Source organism: Eriocheir sinensis, chromosome 51 (assembly GCF_024679095.1).
Source record: "Eriocheir sinensis breed Jianghai 21 chromosome 51, ASM2467909v1, whole genome shotgun sequence".
Taxonomy (NCBI): domain Eukaryota; kingdom Metazoa; phylum Arthropoda; class Malacostraca; order Decapoda; family Varunidae; genus Eriocheir; species Eriocheir sinensis.
In genome coordinates, this window is record NC_066559.1 from 2,760,924 (window position 1) to 2,779,546 (window position 18,623).

The 18,623-nt window shown below is 43.1% G+C and overlaps 1 protein-coding gene and 2 long non-coding RNA genes across 3 annotated transcripts; 2 read left to right on the top strand and 1 right to left on the bottom strand.

Moving 5' to 3' along the window:
- Positions 1-10: 10 nt before the first annotated feature.
- LOC126982532 (ras-related protein Rab-39B-like) lies at positions 11-12,149 on the bottom strand. The gene is made up of 5 exons (XM_050834669.1): positions 11,890-12,149; positions 10,743-10,852; positions 8,101-8,257; positions 5,803-5,952; positions 11-3,271 (listed from the first exon to the last, which is right to left on the bottom strand). The coding sequence occupies exons 1-5, from the start codon at positions 12,082-12,084 to the stop codon at positions 3,149-3,151; spliced, it is 735 nt and encodes a 244-aa protein (XP_050690626.1). The 5' UTR covers positions 12,085-12,149; the 3' UTR covers positions 11-3,148.
- On the top strand, positions 3,155-7,497 carry LOC126982534 (uncharacterized). Its single transcript, XR_007735218.1, has 2 exons — positions 3,155-3,294; positions 7,092-7,497. It is a non-coding gene; the product is annotated as an uncharacterized LOC126982534 (long non-coding RNA).
- A 2,244-nt stretch (positions 12,150-14,393) lies between the features above and the next one.
- On the top strand, positions 14,394-17,363 carry LOC126982535 (uncharacterized). Its single transcript, XR_007735219.1, has 2 exons — positions 14,394-14,600; positions 16,858-17,363. It is a non-coding gene; the product is annotated as an uncharacterized LOC126982535 (long non-coding RNA).
- Positions 17,364-18,623: the final 1,260 nt, after the last annotated feature.

Sequence of the window (18,623 nt, forward strand, 5' to 3'; positions counted from 1 at the left end):
CATCATGCTATTGAAAGTTTTGTTATTTTATTGTTAGAATCACATCCTTGTATCAAATTCTGGGTTAGACTAAACTTGCATACAGTGGCACTGTGCTGGTGGGTGGGTGGGGTGAAGGAACACTAGTCAGCACATGCCTGACATCACCGGGCTCAGGGAAGGTGGCATACAAAATATTTACTACATTTACAGAGTGTAAAACCTGTTGGCTAAAAAAGATCTCACTCAGTACATCAAGCAAGGATTATGAAACCTTAAGTTAATTATATACAAAGCTGGATCAATGGTCAACCTCTGTAGGACTCCATCAGCAGCACTTCTCTGCTGCTGAACTCATTCCCTAAAATCATCTCTGCTACTGAAGCTGACTCCTTAACATACAAAACCAGTGAGCAACTTCTCAGAATAAAATTAACAAGGTCAAACACTTAACCCAAACCAAATCTTACAATGGGAAGATGCAGTGTCAATGGTGTGAGGAAAGGGGCATTAGGGGAGGAGTAATGAGCCTCTACTGGAGGCTACTCCCTTGAAAGGATGGGCACTGAAACAGCAGAAAGAGGCCTGTGCTTGGGTTATTTACCAGTTCATACGGATTGTTCCATTCAGAACTCTCACCAGAAAAAATCTAGACTACAAAATTAAGCTGAAATATCAATACTAAATACCAAAACTTTATCAATTTATTTTTGACAATTCATTTCAAATTTCAGCTCAATTTATCAGTTTTCATTTTTTTTTTACTGACAACTAATTGAAACAGTCCGCATGGAATAGCAAATAATCACTACTACTGATGGTCAGTCCGTCACTTGGAAGGGTGAACCAGAAAGGAATATGAATATAATTTAAGGTAGATGTCCGAGATGATAATATAAAAGGATAATGAGTAAGATAAAAGAGTAGATAAAGAGTTTATGTACAGTGATAGTCATACATGAGGTAGAAGAAAGTAGGTTGTGAAAGGTGCTGTGGGTAGGCCGATACCATGGCATGCAGTGATGGGTGGGAGTGATTTAGCTGGACATAACAAATATGAAGGTATCAAAACAGACTCACCAAGGGGGACAGTTTTGGGGACATTGGAATAGTAAGCTGCTAGGGACGGGGATCTACACAACCACGGGCCCACTGCTTCTGGGACTCTACACAACAAAGTGTGCTACAGGGCAGAGCAGGCGTCCTACACAATCCTCTCAAGCAACGCTACAGGCATCGCACCTTTACGTCATCTATTTACATCGCCGAACACAGTAACAAAATAAAAACACAGCTCGTTGCAGCTACATTACTCTCTTTACGTACAGAGCCACAAAATGTATCTAAGTATTAAAAATATCCGTAAAAACACCATATAAAGTTAACCATACAACATAATTTTTTGTGCCCTCCTTAAATGGTTCAGGATAATCATTTCAATATTCCTGTCATTGTAAACTTCATAAAATATTCATGTGAGCACATGCTCACATACAGAATAGCATGGGCTTGCATAGGCAGGTGTGTGTGTGTGTGTGTGTGTGTGTGTGTGTGTGTGTGTGTGTGTGTGTGTGTGTGTGTGTGTGTGTGTGAGTGTATTTACCTACTTGTAGTCTACCGGGCCTGAGCAGTACTAACATCTAAGCTCTAATAGTACTGTCTCCATATCTACATTTATCCAGCCTGTGTGTGTGAGTGTGTGTGTGTGTGTGTGTGTGTGTGTGTGTGTGTGTGTGTGTGTTGTAAGTAGGAATGAACCTTGTGCCTTTACTGCAAATTTTCTGCCTCTTACCATTATTTATCATCCAATCCAATCAAATAAGAGTAGGAACCCTCATCAACCCCTCCTGAGTGAGATCAGTGCCCCTTGACTTGCATCAGCACCTATTCTCTGCCAGTGAATAGCAGCCACAACTATGAATAAGGAGACACCCAGTAAGTCTTTCTGGCCTTGGTTTAGGACTTTGGAGTGTGTGTGTGTGTGTGTGTGTGTGTGTGTGTGTGTGTGTGTGTGTGTGTGTGTGTGTGTGTGTGTGTATTTTCACCACAGCCTGATCACGTGTTGGACTGGTAATCACCAGCAGATACCCTCCCGACATAAGCAAGTGCTCTTTATCGTCGATCTCTGGGTACTGCCAGGACCTCACACACCACACACCCCATCCCATTTGCTCAAGGCAGGACAGTAACCACTCCTAGTCAACGGAAAGAATCTGGCCTAAGCGGGCTTGAACCGCCGCCCTGTCAGGCTGTGAAGCCTAGCAGTACAGTGCTCTAACCAGTTGCACCATGGAGTGTGTGTGTGTGTGTGTTGGTATGTGTGTGTGTGTTGGTATGTGTGTGTGTGTTGGTATGTGTGTGTGTGTGTGTGTGTGTGTGTGTGTGTGTGTGTGTGTGTGTGTGTGTGTGTGTGTGTGTCCCTTTGCCCATTTGTGTCTGGCTCTGAGAAATAGGACTGCAAACGAGTCCTCCAAAATCCATTACTTAGTCAGCATGGAGAGCTAACATTTTCTAGTGTACTTAATGTCAAGAAGCACACTTGGAGAACAGTTATATGCACACGTTAAAAGTCTTGTGTCAAAGATGTACCGTACTCAATTAAAGATGCTGCTCTGAAAATATAACATAATATAAAGACATGCAAAAATAGGTTCATTTGTATTACATATTTCAAAGACATCTTAAGAGTATTATTTAGATATGTATAAATATATATAATATGTATATAAATACATTTACATTATATACATAAAAAAGCAAAGAGGCAAATTTGAAAACCTGTTCAAGCATCAGCAAACAGCTTCCAGTCTGTGCTAGGAAAAAAACATGCCACTGCAAACCTATAAAACAAACCCTTTTAAAATGACAGAAGTGCTTTACTTAGCATAAAAATTAGTATAAACTCTTAATTAGTCTCCAACAATATTATTGGTGGTCTGAACAAAACAGTCCACAAAAATCACATTTGTAGCATAGGATTGGACAGGACTAGAGGAAAGTTCCTTTGGTATTTTGCAAATTCATCTGGTGAAAGACTAACACAACAGCCTGCCAACGCCTGCCTCTGCCTCCCTCCCTCCCTCCCTACCCTGCGGCAACAAACCATTCCCTCCATATAAACTATACACCAGAGTCAACACGCACACACACAAATGCATCCACTGTTTCCTTAGCAGCAGAAGCCAGACTTCTCGGGCTCGGCCTCCATCAGGGGGTACGAGTGGTTGGGGCGGGAGAAGCCGGTCTTGATGCCGTCCCAGCCCTCCTCCACTCTGAACTCCCCGGACTGAATCTGTTGATAAAAGCAAATCAAAGGTAAGCATTGCTTACTTATTCAGGTATTAAGCTAACTAATCAATATATGTTTGTATATCTAGATGTGGTAACTCCTTCATTTAGTGGCTTGATTTATGTCACTTTCTCAAGTCTGGATAAAATGGTTAACAATCTCTAACCCCCAACAGGAAACATTAAAGTAAAGCTTGTGTTTTACTTGAACGTAGTTCATGGAAAGCCTAAGAAAAAAAATTGCATAAATGAATTTTAAATTCCCATAAGGAATAATGATAATTATAGGTGCAGCTACATTCTCCTGGGAGGTAAAATGATTTGATATCAGAGAATGATGAAACACGTTTTATGTGAAGGGTACCTATAAAATAAAAGCAGTCATATATGATGATGATGAGGTTGAAGCCCACCTTGGACTTCATATCTCTTATTGCAGTGTACGCCCCTACAGTGATGTGCGGACTTGAGGAAATGTTCTATGCCAAGCTTGACTCTATAGTTGACATGTGCCCCCCACGCAACACATTCATTGTCTTGGGCGACTTCAATGCAGTTACTGGCACAGAGAGAGATAGCTAAGTTATATGTTGGTCCCCATGGCTCCAGCACCAGAAATGTAAACGGTTCACTCCTTATCAATCAATCAATCAATGGGGGCATACGCCGGGGGGCGCGTCGCCACACCCACCCTACGACGCCAAGCCCGGGGGTCCCTCCGGGCGAGTCTCCATTTCCAACCCGAGTAGCTCCCGGCAGGATCTATCGACTTGCTCCAGCCACGAACTGCGTGGGTGTCCCCTTGGCCTCCTCCACTCAGGATTGTCTCATGAACTTTGCAAAGTCCAGAAGGCTGAGGATTGCTGGTTCCTGGTTCCAGAGACGTGACCCACGTCACAGGACTTGGTATAGCAATGCTGGCAGTGTGATGGAGATCGATCACATTCTTGTTAGTACTCGTTGGAGGATCCTCCAGAACTGTAGGGTTTTCCAGTGGTGAGTTCTTTGAACCAACCACAGGCTTAAAGTTGCAAAACTGAGGATATCCATCAGGTTCAAGAAATTCTCAAGATGCAACCCCCCAGGGTTCCATCTTGAGAAATTGAGGGACCAGGTATGTGCTCAGGAGTATGAAGTGACAGTTTGAAGTGCTTGGTACTTTGGAGGACCTTGAAGAATTGCGTGATACCTTTAAACGTAAAACTCTCAAAGCTGCCGAGAAGTGCATTGGATCGTGCCACAGGTCTAGGAGTGGCGTTGCCCCGAGGGAGACATTGAAGGATACAGAGGAGAGTTGTGCTGCCAGGCTGGCTGGGGACTTGGAGGGATACAGGACCCTGTCATGAAGGACTAGAATCCCTCTGAGGAGGGATATGGAGAGGCGTCGAGGTCTCACCAAGAATGTCAAAGGTTGTCTAATGCAAACAACCTTAGAGCTGCCTTCTGACCTCTGAAAAAGCTCTGCTCCAAATCCACACCTCAGATGAGTACTATCCAAATGGTGATGGGCAGATATAGTCTGTTTAATTCCATCTGTCCACCAACAAAGCGGGAATTTTGATAGATGTGGCACCTGCACATTTCAAGTTTGTGAATACGTGAAAATCAACTGTTGTAATAGACATTCAAGCTTATTTTTCAATATATTTGAATATTAATGTGTACAAAAACAACTCAGTCATTTGCATCGATAATCTAACACACAAGCACAAGAAAAAACAAGCTTGTATGAAATAACATTGTCGTCATGCTCGAACGATCTACGGTTTTTCAAATTCATTGATTGATAGCTCATTTCAGGTATATTAAAGGACATCTGGCTCTGCAAGTGCAAATAAAGGATATCTTAATGATTTTCTGTAAGTAAATAATGATTAATAATCAAAATGACACGAAATAGTAAATAATAACTGTTGAATGTGATGCTAGGCTATTTAGAATCTTAGGCTACCCATGTTATTTACAAGCAACACATCAAAATTCCTTGTGTATAGACACTAGCAGCGTCAGATGTCACTTTATGTACCTGAATGAGATGAAATATGGGTATCTGAAAGGCTATGGATCGTTCGAGTGTGATCAGACTGTACTGTTTGATATACAAATTGCTCCTTCGTGTGCTTGTATGGTAGATTATCGATGCAAATCGGCACATTTGTGGTTCATACAAAAAGACTTGAGGGTTTTTTGTATACACAAACATTCAAATATATCACTGAAAATATAAATTCAGGAGTGAGGCAGGGGTGCGTCCTTGCTCCATCACTTTTCAGCACTGGCATGGACTGGGTATTAGGCAAAGTTGCTGATCAAAGTTGTTGCGGACCATCTGTTGGCAACATCAAGATCACTGATCTTGTGTTTGCTGATCATGCTGTACTTCTCGTTGAATTGCTGGAGGTCCTGGTGATGGCTCTTGAAGCGCTTGGGAGTGAAGGAAGCACAAAAAAGGGGTCCAAATCTTCCACAGCTGGGTAGCTGCTACTCTCACTATCAAGGGACTCCAGGAGGAAGGATGGGGAGTGAAGTGTTCACCTTGTCATAGACTTCTTGTGTGATGGTACGGAAAGCCTCCTCCACATTGATGCCGCGCATAGAGCTGGTCTCAATATAACTAATGTTGTAGAACTTGGCCAGTGCTGCTGCATCTTCCCGCCTCACCTCCCGCTCATCCTCCATGTCAATCTGCAAAGAGAAAAAAAAGAAAAAAATAAATTCAGTCGTCCCTCAAATAGTACAGTTTCCAATAGTATGTTTTTTTCTTCCCTTCTATGGTGGAAAAATGAGTAGTGTTTTTTTTTTCTCTTAACATTTGATATTGCCTTGTAGCTGCTGGAATTGTTGTATAAAATAATTAATGCACAGGTATTGGTATTGGTATCAGTCAAAATTTTGGTATCGGTACATCCCTAACAATTACTTGGTTTCTGTATCACTGGACAGCAGTGATACTGAGTTAAGTAATTGTTAGGGATGTACCGATACCAAAATTTTGACCAATACCGATACCTGTGCATTAATTATTTAATACAACAATTCCAGCAGCTAAAAGGCAATATCAAATGTTAAGAGAAAAAAAAAGCACTACTCGTTTTTCCACCATAGAATAAATGTAATAAACTGCAGTATTATTGTAATTGTAAATGCAAATATAGTAAGTAATGGTAATTAAATTGAGGTAACCTGTAATTTAATTGTAATTATAAAATGGAAGTGGTAATGGTTGAGCTCCATTAGGAGTGATGGGTTGCTTATAAATAACAGGGTTGGAGTAATTGTAATTTAAATGTAATTAATTACAGTAGTATTGTAATTCTAATTGTAATTATAATTAAAATTTGTTTTGAAATAATTGTAATTGCAATGTAACTGGTATTTCCAAATGTAATTATGATTATAATTGTAATTCAAAGTGGGAGTGTAGGCAAGAGATAATTCAAGGTGTTTCAGCGGGAGACAGGACGAGTGTAGCAAAGCAGCCTAGATCCCATTGCAAGCTAAAAATAGAGTATGTTACATATGCTATATTTTTCTAAATTTTCTTTTCAGAACTTCCTGATCAACTTTTTTTCAAGATTTTTACAAATGCCACTTGTAAAGAAACAAGTCACTAAGTTAATGGGTTATGTATTATTTTATTTTTATTTTTAAGAGGGACAATGTCTGCTATCTTCCATGTCTCTGGCAAGTGATTCCCTCAACTATGACATGATGGATCACGTGACTGCTTCGTGCACCCTTTTAGTGCCGAACATAATATTTAAATAGGTGTAATCAGCTTTGCTATTTTATCTAATTTCCTCAACTTTTTTTTATACTCTCAGGCCTTATGGTGTGAGCTGTTGAGGTCAGGGATGTGACTGGGCCATTCCTACAGGTGGAAGCTCAGTATCATCACATCAGAGGAGAGAGAAGACAGTGTTCCCCTTGTGCAGCGAGTGATGGACACACTCTCGAACACTCTGTGGGACTGTGTACGAGTGTGTGGCCTAAGGAGTTCAGAGTCCAGTCCAGCCTTCATCCAATCTTGGTGACCCTGCCATTCAATGTATTAATATACTCCTACACAATGTGTCCACCCCAGACTGTTTGACACAGGACATGAACACTGTAAATGGTGTATCTGTACAGAGTGAGAACTGTGGGGGATTGGGTGCTCAGACTGGACCCATGCCATAAAGTCTTTTTCACATGTAGGTGAAGTCGGTGAATAAAAGTTTTGAAGTTGAATCTGAATCTCTCTTTCTCTAATGTCTTGGTGTTGTAATTCATAAGTAATCAAATAACTGGAGATATCAACTTATATCCACAAGTTCATCTGAGAGTGTGGCTCCATTCTTTCGCATACGCTTGGGGATGTTCCATGAATCTATACATCTTACATCACTTCACTGTACATCTTGTTCTACACTCCTCCAACAGCACACCATAGAAGGATACTGTCCATTCCACATAACTTTCTTAACTATTTACTGTCCATGTCCAAAATAAACAAAGATGGTAAAAAGTGCAAGAATGTTGGGAACCACTGAGCCATGATAAACACTGCCCAGACCAACGGAAAGAATCAAAACTAAATGCTACACAATACACACCGACATACCACTCACAATAACAGTAAGAATCGAGAGTGAATGCTACAGTAAACACAAATATACCTGAGGAACACACACACACACACACACACACACACACACACACGCACACACCTACCACGGTACACATTTTATCTTAATGGTACAGCAGGCAAACAATGGATGGAGCAAAGAAAGAGAAAGAAAGACGCCACCAACCAATGACCACACCAAGGAGGGACAATCACTGCTCACTCACCTTGGTCCCTACTAGGATGAAGACCGCCTTGTGGGGTTCAATGTGCCGCTTGGCCTCCATGATCCACATCGGGACATGCTCCAGAGACTTCTTGTTGCAGACGTCAAACACCACCAGCGCCCCCACGGAGTTGCGGTAGTACGTGCGTGTGATGGACCTGCAGGAGAGGATTTTATTTTTTAACCCGGTAGCAGCGGGGATCATGTTTCTTAATGGTCCCTCTAAGCGAGAAAAATGAGAAAAAATCACCCTCACACAAACCATTTCATAATATATATCAAAGCATTTGTGATCAGATTATGTATCATCTATTTTGAGACAACACTCAGCTATCACCATCTTCAACACTAAACATCCTCGGTCTATCCTTAACTCAAAATCTCAACTGGAAACTTCACATCTCCTCTCTCGCTAAATCAGCTTCCTCGAGGTTGGGCATTCTGTATCGTCTCCGCCAGTTCTTCTCCCCTGCGCAGTTGCTATCCATATACAGGGGCCTTGTCCGCCCTCGTATGGAGTATGCATCTCACGTGTGGGGGGGCTCCATTCACACAGCTCTTCTGGACAGAGTGGAGTCTAAGGCTCTTTGTCTCAGCTCTCCTCCTACTGATAGTCTTCTACCTCTTAAATTCTGCCGCGGTTGCCTCTCTTTCTATCTTCTATTGATATTTCCATGCTGACTGCTCTTCTGAACTTGCTAACTGCATGCCTCCCCCCCTCCCGCGGCCCCTCTGCACACGACTTTCTACTCATGCTCATCCCTATACTGTCCAAACCCCTAATGCAAGAGTTAACTAGCATCTTCACTCTTTCATCCCTCATGATGGTAAACTCTGGAACAATCTTCCTTCATCTGTATTTCCTCCTGCCTACGACTTGAACTCTTTCAAGAGGAGGGTATCAGGACACCTCTCCTCCCGAAATTGACCTTTCTTTCGGCCACCTCTTTTGATTCTTTTTTTGGGAGCAGCGAGTAGCGGGCTTTTTTTATTATTATTGTTTCCTTTTTTTTGTGCAGCGGCTGTCTGTCATGGCAGGTTAGGAAAATTTTAGGGTTGCCATCCGTTCCTTAAAATATGGATTTGTTCTGTATTTGAGAATGGGATGCTGCGTTCCTTATTTTTTAGCTCAAGGTGGCAACCCTGACTGAGACTATTCATATTATTCTTCTCTTCGAGCACTCTCATCTTGTGGCAAACAAAGGGAACCCATGCTCACGTCTTCGATTTGTAAAAAAAACACACGCCAGTCCTCGTCGAAAGACCAACTTGGTTGGCTAGGCTGACTTTGTGTTAATAATATTATTGACTTGGTCGTAAGTGCAAACAGACATCAGTCGCACTTCGTAACTCAAAGAATACCTATACAGCATCGCTCAACCTCTAGGACTCTTGTCTCCTAGCCTTACAGGAACGCCACACAAGGCAAACACGTGGAAGTACTAAGGTTAAGGGTGCGCCAACCCGTCCTCAGGGCTTGGAGGCAGTGGCCGAGTGGTCAGCATGTGGGAGTGATGAGCCCGGGGACCTGGGCTCGAGTCCCATCAGTGAACGTTGACAAATTTCAATCATCGTTGAGTGATGGAAGATTACCCACACGCTGCCCAGATCTTCAGTCAACCCTAACTTCAGTGACTTTGTTCAAATGGAGCACCGGGGGACAGCACAGGCTAAGGAAGAGTCACACATCATGACATCCACTAACAGGCAGGAGTTGTCCAAGACCCCCCAAGAAAGCCTACCAGTGGTTCAGTGTGCAGCGACACTCATCCAGACAGGCCTTCCCTTACCAAGAGCTGACAGAGATTTTAATGACTTTGTATTTGTAAGAAGTTTATATAAATTACAGAGTACAGTAAACCCTTGCTTTTACAGACCTTGATATAATGAATTTTGGCTTTAACAAACTTTTCTGCCTCCCCGGTATGTGCAAGGATTTACCAAAAAGTCCAGTAAGTTGGGTTATGTTCGGTGGTGGTCTGGCCGAGCATGTACACGCATGTCGGTCAGCATAACATTGCATCCAATGTGTGATTATTGTTTTAATTTCCCTGTATGGGTGTGGTATTTGTGATGACTGCATGTATGTAAGTATAAATTTTCATCTAATATCACAAAGAACCTTTGTTATATACAGAAATGGTCAGGAGTAGTAAACTTTCAGCTCATAAAATGAACATAGTTTGTTATATACCAAAATTTCAGATCCCTCAGATATAACAGATCAGCGGTTCCCAAACTTTTCAGGACACACACCACCTCCCAGGCTGTGACAGAGTCCACGCACCCCCGTCAAGATTAGAGCAGTACTATGGTCCCATCGATTTCCTAAAATTTTGTCAATTTTTTACAAATTTTGTGTTGGCAAAGTATGAGGCTCTGAGCGATGGCCATCAAAACTGAACAAAAATATACCTGCGGGGTGGATGAATGTGCTCAGTCTGGGTAAGTTTCAAACAGAGAACAGATGACTCAGTTGAAGTGTTAGTTTTATAACAATGGTGGTTAATGATGTGTTTGAAATTTTATTGAGACAATCTGCATGCACCCCCGGGGGTGCGCACACCACACTTTGGGAACCGCTGACGTAGAGGGTGATAGGCAGTGAGAGAATGAGAGAATGTCCTGCCAGCTGAGGCTCACCTGAACCTTTCCTGCCCGGCTGTGTCCCAGAGCTGCAGTTTTATCCGAGTGCCGTCCGTCACCTCGATGAGCCGCGCGAAGAAGTCCACACCAACGGTGGGGTCAGAGATCTGCAATGCCAGTCCTGTTCAGATCCTTAATGTACACACTTGATGTAGTCACCCACAGCAAACATTTATTAACTCCAATCACACAAGCTCATCCAAGGAAGGCTCATTATTCCATCTGTGATTGTCTCCCTGGCATTCAGTGCTGGCTTCCCAGTACCCCCTCCTCATCATGTGGGTTGTGGGGTTGGGAAGCCCACCAGCACCAGGTGAGTAAACCTAACCTAGTATAACCCTCGTACCATACCTCTCTTTTTCTTTTTATTTTTATCTATTTAACCCCGAACCTTCTTCTTCTTCTTGCTCTCTTAACTGACTCTTGGTCTCCTCTCTTAGCCGTTTCGGTGAAACTCTCTCTGTTGCGCTAGACATATCGAAAGCCTTCGATAGAGTCTGGCACCAGTCCAGTGTTTTGGGGTGGGGGAGCATATTTAAACTACTCGAACCGAACTTGACATAACCTAATCTCTAATGGGGGTGCTTCGCCCCCTCGACCCCCCTCCTAACCAGGGTGGACCCACTGACATTTATGATGCCCCGGTAAAAATTAGAGAAGTGCAACGGTATGTGAGACCTTGGAAAGATAATTATTCTCATGGGGGCAATATTGGAGGCGTGTAGTGAATCTCCATATTTACCACAAGAACAAGTGTAACAATGGAAACAAACAAAAGGGCAGAAAAGAGAAATGCACAAAGAAAAGTCCTGGGTGAGCTGAAGTGAAGAGAACAAAGGAAAGTAAAATATTAAGGCAAGAGTCAGTGGAAGCAAAAAGTGTGCAGAAAAACAGGATATGAAAGTATGTAAGTGTACGCAGCGACGCAACCAAGAGTGCGTAGTGAAGTGTGAAGGACAAGGAAGAACCTAAGACGCGATACAATAGGGAACAGCTCGAGACAAGAAGAAGAAGGAGAAGAAGAAGAAGAGGGCAGAAGAACAAGAACAAGGAGAAAACATGAACAAGAACAAGGAGAAAACATGAACAAGAACAAGGAGAAAATAGAAGAACAGGTCAGAAGAAGCATTGGCCTGGAACCCACCTCAAAGAACTTCCCGTCCGTGAAATACTTGAGCAGCGAACTCTTGCCCACCGTGGAGTCGCCTATGAGTATTAACCGGAACTGGTAGTCGAATATCGGCTCCACCATGGCGGAGTGCGTGGCGGCGGGGGGCGGCGGGGCGGCGGGTGGAGGGCCAGGGTTCGGGCCCGTCAGCTGACTGTAAACACTAAACATTCCAGTAACGGGGCCGCGGCTACGTCTTTTACCTTTAATCTCCGTTACAGTATTTTTTTGACGGCGAGTATATTGTTTCTGGCCCGAAGTTATATTAAGATTTCTGTTGATTTGAGTTTGTCACATGGAATACCTCAGACTACTTTTTTAAGAAGAGTTACAACGTAGCTGGAAGGAGCCTTGAGCCTCGATCTAGAATAGAGTACCAACAACCTAAGATTTGGACGCCATTTTTGGCCCGTTTCTCGCCGCGCTTTTCGAACACTGGCACACGATCTCTCTCGTATTTCTGTTTCACTGCCATACAGGTCCTCCACTGAAACTGAGCACACTAAATCTTGTCAGACCTGCACACATTCCCCTAACAGCCGGTTGAGAGCCAGCAGCCAGTGCGCTCTAGGAAATCAAATGATACAGTTTGTTTCTAGACCAACAAGTGTTACCAGCCCACCATTACGCCCTTGTCCTTCACCATAATGTAGTCACGAGCCGTCGAAATGTGCCGTAAGAAGGTGACAGGAGATTATTAGCCTTACGATCAGCCAGCCTCAGTAAAGGCACTCAGTGTTATAGGGGTAGTGGGGCTCACCAGAAAAGGCAGGCACCGCCCGGGGATCGAACCCGAGTCCTTCCGCTTGCCGGGCGGGCGTGCTACCCGTTACACCACGGTCGCCTCTCGGTGACGACCCACACACTCAGTAATTTATATATCCTGTGATATAGGTGTGTAAAGGAGGGCTGCTGACGACCTTGAGAGGCTGCAGCTCTCAGAGGGTACTGGAGACTTCATGTTGAGTGGTGCTGCTGTGACGAATGGATTCAACAATACTTATCTCCAGTGAGTTGGGTGTGATTCTAGAGTTTTACTAAGACGTATGGCACAGATGAATTTAAGTTACCTTCTTTTCATCCAAAGTTTTATAACACGTCAAGTCTATGAGGCTGTGGCCTTGGTGAGACTGTGGAATATCCGTTGTGAGTCTATTATAACAGCTAACCTGTGGGAGAGATCACATCCAATAATATTGGCCATTTGGGAGACATTTCCGCTCATCAGCAAGGATGTCTGGGCCTCTGATGAGCCCGAGGAGAATGATTGCTTCAATTCTTGTAGCCTAATGTCCCTTACAACGATTTCCATAGACAGAGTAATGGGAAGGCGGTTATGACAGCAAGACACACGCTGCGTATCTGGCATAAACTTGACCAAGGAAATTGTTTCCTCTCAAGACGAGTGACTTTGTTACCACAACAGTTACTCTCTTCGCAGCGGACTGGTAGGAAACATATACTTTCTACCCCCTCTCCGGTATGTTGCTACAGCCGAAGGCTAGGCAGCAAGGCATTGCCATATTAAAAAGCAGCCGTGACCGCTTCCAAAATAGGAGAAAATTGTTATTATCACCTCGGTTCAAAGTCGGCGCGGCTCTCGACGGGCCAAACATGGCGCCCGCAGCCTGAAGGAGCTTTGAGGCTCGAACGCATTTCCCGGGAAAGAAATGTGTAAATAGAGACTCATTCAAATGTTTATGGCCCAACTATATATTGGAATAACATTTGTGTAATATTCATTGGACGAGTAGCATCTAAAACCGAACAATCGGCCCCGCGTCCACACTTTTATCAGACCCATACAGGGATAAGCCTACTATCAGGGAACTATCAGGCTCCATCAGATAAGAGACAAAGCCGCGTTAGACATCACGGAATACAAACAATTTAGGCGAATGATGTGACGGCGAAAAATAAATAATGATAGCCCATCGCGACAGAGCCAAATGTTGGAGATAAAAGGGATTAAATCATAGGAGTCTGTCGGCGAATCGTATCCTTAAGATTATTCTACATTTCATTCAGCACGAAACTATTATGAATGAGGAAGAGAAGGACGCTGGACAAGATTAATGAGAATGGTGAAGGGCGAGAAAGAGAAGGCGGAAGAGGAGGAGTAGAGGGAGTAGGGAGAAGGAGGAGGAGGAGGAGAGGAGAAAAAAGATTATCAATGAGGAATAAGAAAAGGATGCTGGAAAACAATAATGAGGGGTAGGTGGATGTGAAGGGCGGGGAAGAAGAGGAGAAGGAGGAAGAGATGAACGAGGAAGAGGAAGACCAAAGTAGGGAGGAGGAGAAAAAGGAGAAAAAAAACATCAATGAGGAATAATGAAGGAGGGAAGGTGTGAAGACCGGGAAAGAGGAGGAGGATGAGGAGGAGGACAAGGAAGACCAAACTGAGGAGAAATAGGAGAAAAAATTAACATAAGCATAGCGAGCGCAGGTCAAGGCAGCAGCAGGAGTAGGAGGGGGAGGAGGAGGGGCAGCTAAGCGCAGGTCACGTGGTGTCCTGCGCCCACCAAAACTCGGGGACCTGCGCGGAGCCTCGGCAGACGAGCTGTAAAAATGGCAGAGAGAGGTGTGGGCAGGAGGATCACGATAGAATATAACCATGAGGACACGGACGCCCCGGGAGGATGCTGCCTCAGTACAATTAATAACTCGCTGCCGGAGCTCGGTCGATGGTGAGTACGAAGTGGCTGCTGTCGAGTAGTTTTGTGCCTTTTTTCTCCTGTTTGGGAAATCAATAGAGTAAGAGGAGGAGGCGGTGGTGGTGGTGGCTGTTTGTGGTGGTGGGAAAGATGTTACGGTTTGGTTGTTATTTTGGTTGTGTGTGGAGGTGTAAGTTAGTGATGGTGGTTGTTGTGTTGTTTACGGTTTTGTTTATCCTTGTGGTGGTCTTTGGGAGGTTACGTGTTGTCTTGAGGAGATAAGAGGAAAAATAACGATAGGAAGTTTAACATGGATTGGTTGTTATATTTAGATTGTGTTGAGTTGTAAGTTAGTGATGGTGGTTGTTGTGTTGTTTACGGTTTTGTTTATCCTTGTGGTGGTCTTTGGGAGGTTACGTGTTGAGTGGTTAGGAAGTAAAGTTTAACATGGATTGGTTGTTATTTTGGTTGTGTGAGGAGGTGTAAGGTAGTGATGGTGGTTGTTGTTTTGTTTACGGTTTTGTTTACTCTTGTGGTGGTCTTAGAGAGGTTACGTGTCAAGTGATTAGAAGATAAGGGGAAAAATGACGAAAGGAAGTAAAGTTTAACATGGATTGGTTGTTATATTTAGGTTGTGTATTGTTTTGTAACTTTATAATGATTGTTGTGTTGTTTACGGTTTTGTTTATCCTTGTGTTGGTCTTATTAGAGAGGTTACGTGACGAGTGCTCTAAAGATAAGGGAAAACCTGACTGGAGGAGGAGGAAGTCAAGTTTCTTATCTGGCTTACTATTTTCTTGTGTGTATCTAGTTGCTGATGGTTGTTGTGTTGTTTACTGTTTTGTTTACCCTTGTGTCAGTGTCAGGAAGATGATGTGTCGTGTGGCCAGAAGATAAAGGGAAAAGTGACAGGAGGGGGAAGCACAGTTTAATTTTTGCTGGTTACTATTAATTTATCGGATGAGTCAAGGTGAATCATGAGTCGGTGCGTTGTTTACTGGTTTGTTTACCCGAGTGTTGGTCTTAGGAAGGTAACGTGTCGTGTGCTCAAAAGATAAAAGAAATGACATTAAGAGGAAGTAAAAGTTTCATATCTGACAGCGAGGGAATTCCACGGAGCATTTTTCTTTCTTTTTTAAGTTGTCATTCCAGATAAAAAAATATAATGTGGGCAGACGGTGAAGGAAGGGAGAATCTTGTCATCGAAATAGGTTCATATGATAGGCCTACCGTCCCTTATGATAGGCCTACTGTTATTACTTTTTCTAGATATATGCTGACACCTGTGAAAACGAATGAGAAAATAATAATAACTCGGTCGGGCGGGTGGATGGGAAAACAAGTCATTCAGAGTGGGAAAGAAGTTAAAAATAGCCTAGTGCAGGTGGGTGGGTGGGGCCGTGATGGGCGGGAAACAGACGGACAGTGAAATTTAATGCCGAGTCGTGTCTGTTTTAGCCGGGGAGGGAAGGGGAGGGGATGGGGCTGTATAGGCCTATTGGATTTTGACTATTACAAGATCTTGGACTACTACTGTTGGGTGAATGAATGAAGTGTAGGAAAGCGACTTGTAAAAAGAAACAGTGAACGAGCGAGTAAGCGAAAGGGTTGTTACTATTTACTAGGCTACTTTTTTTTTGTGTGTGTGAGAGAGAGAGAGAGAGAGAGAGAGAGAGAGAGAGAGAGAGAGAGAGAGAGAGAGAGTTTCATGGGTTCAGAATAAGAAAAAAAAGAATGAAAGTATCGAACCCTTCATTCCTCCATCCCTGACAAAAGAGTTTAGACTGAACACTTGTTTATTGAGAGAGAGAGAGAGAGAGAGAGAGAGAGAGAGAGAGAGAGAGAGAGAGAGAATATGCCTATCATTATTTATCCGGTGCATAACAGAGGACAAGCGAACACTGTCATTTAGTGGTGTAATGAGCCGAGGCGAGCGACAGACCCACATAAAGCCAGGGTGATGCGGGGATTAATAACGGTGACAGGCCGGAGCAGTGACACATGGACCGTTGTTTGTTTGTTTGTTTGATCTCTTATTAGCAGTAGTAGTTGTAGTAGTAGTAGTAGTAGTTCTGTTTTTGTATTATTTTTTTTGTGGTGGTCTATGTGCATCGCTTTCTTTTTGTATATTCTTTTTTTTCGTTTTGTTTTGTAGTTGTGTGATGATGATGATGATGATGAGGATTGATAGTTGTTGTTGCAGTCATTGTTGTTGAAGTAGTTGTTTATATCTATTTTTTGTTTTGGTTGTTTTGTGATTTTCTACGTTCATTTTCTTTTTTGTTTTTAGGGTTCTGTTTTTTGTTTTATACTACGACAAGGAGGAGGAGGAAGAAGAGGAGGAATGATTGTTGTTCTTCTGGCTGTTGTTGTCGTTGTCACCGTCCCATGCACAGTGCCACGCTTACACGAATCAACACTGCCAGCCAACACTTCCGCATACTTTCAATGAAGCAACAGTGCCGAGTGACTAACAAGTGGCAGTGACCATGCATAAGTCATCACGGTATATTACTACTACGTGACAGTGATACCAGTGCGTGCGTTTGTGTATAAGTGCAGTGCCCACGGACAGTACCCGGCCATGGACAGTACTTCTTGTATGCTTACCAGTGTCCTTGAGTGCAGTTCCCCTCACAGTGGGTTGTCAGTGCATAATGCTGTGTCTCAGTAGTGACACGCAATATTCCTGGTAATGGCAGTGAGCAGTGAAGCAGTGTTATTGTGGAATGCAGTGGGTCCGCTGTACGTGTATATTGTTGCGTCAAATATATACTACTACTACTACTACTACTACTACTACTACTACTACTACTACTAATACTAATACTAATACTACCTTTATACTACCATTATCATCATCGTAGCAACAATATCAACTACTACTACTACTACTACTACTACTACTACTACTACTACTACTACTACTACTACCACCAGCATTACCACCACCATCACTACTACTAGCACCACCCCCACTACTACTACTACTACTACCACCTCTACTACAACCACGACCCTTTAAACCTCCTTCACCACCACCACCACCACCACCAATCAGGATGTCTACCTGCGCCTCGGGAGGACAGGTGTGTGCATGGGGTGGACTAGGGGCGGCTTGTTCCATTTACTGCAGGCTTGAGGTGGATTATAGGGTGGAGAGAGAGAGAGAGAGAGAGAGAGAGAGAGAGAGAGAGAGAGAGAGAGAGAGAGAGAGAGAGAGAGAGAGAGAGAGAGAATATGGGAGGAGGCAGTGTCTAATGCTAATTGCTTGCTTCCTCGTGTGTGTGTGTGTGTGTGTGTGTGTGTGTGTGTGTGTGTTGCGCTAGATTAGACTTTGTAATTGTTCTGGAGTTAGGCGCAGTGTAAATTTGAGGGAGTAAGCAAGGATAGAGTGGAGAAGTGAAGAGACTAGACAATGAAAGTGAAGAATAAGGTAAAGTCACTGATATTTAGTCTTAGGAATAGGATGGATGGTTGGGTGAATACAAACAGATGCCTTCATGTTTGGTTTAAGCTGAAAATGGATGGATAGACAGATGTGAGATATAGATGTGAAGTAAAAATAGACGAGGAAGTGGAGCACAAATTAAAGAAAAGGTCAGAGGAGGTTAGGCTAGGAATGGAATCGTTTCTGAATAATACGAAGGCAATGTAGATTCACTTATTAACATGGACATAGTTAGGTAGACAGGTAGACAGGTGTGAATGCATATAGCCACGTAGATTCACTCATTAGCCTGGACATAGTTAGAGAGGAGAGTAGATAGATGTGAATATATTATAAAAAAGACGTGGAGGTAAATAAAAGGTGCAGAAAAGGTTAAATTAAGCCGTGAAGCAATTACCGCTCATTATTGATTCCAGGTAAATGCATTCATTAACCTTTACACAGGTCGACAGGAAAGCAGACAGGTGTGAATGGGATTAGATCAGTACAGAAATAGACGAGGAAGTGAAATATAGGTGCAAAAATAGACAAACGAGTAAAAATATAGCTGAAAAAAATTGAGGACTGCAGAATTTTGTCGAAAGCGGATTTATTTAGCAGAGAGG

Bases quoted from the DNA above. Each gene is read 5' to 3' on its own strand.
- LOC126982532 (XM_050834669.1), bottom strand. From the start codon at position 12,084: ATGTTTAGTGTTTACAGTCAGCTGACGGGCCCGAACCCTGGCCCTCCA. The intron at 5,953-8,100 runs GTGAGTGAGCAG...TTCTCTTTGCAG, and splicing joins TCATCCTAGTAGGGACCAAG to ATTGACATGGAGGATGAGCG. The intron at 3,272-5,802 runs GTGAACACTTCA...TTTTATCAACAG, and splicing joins CACAAGAAGTCTATGACAAG to ATTCAGTCCGGGGAGTTCAG.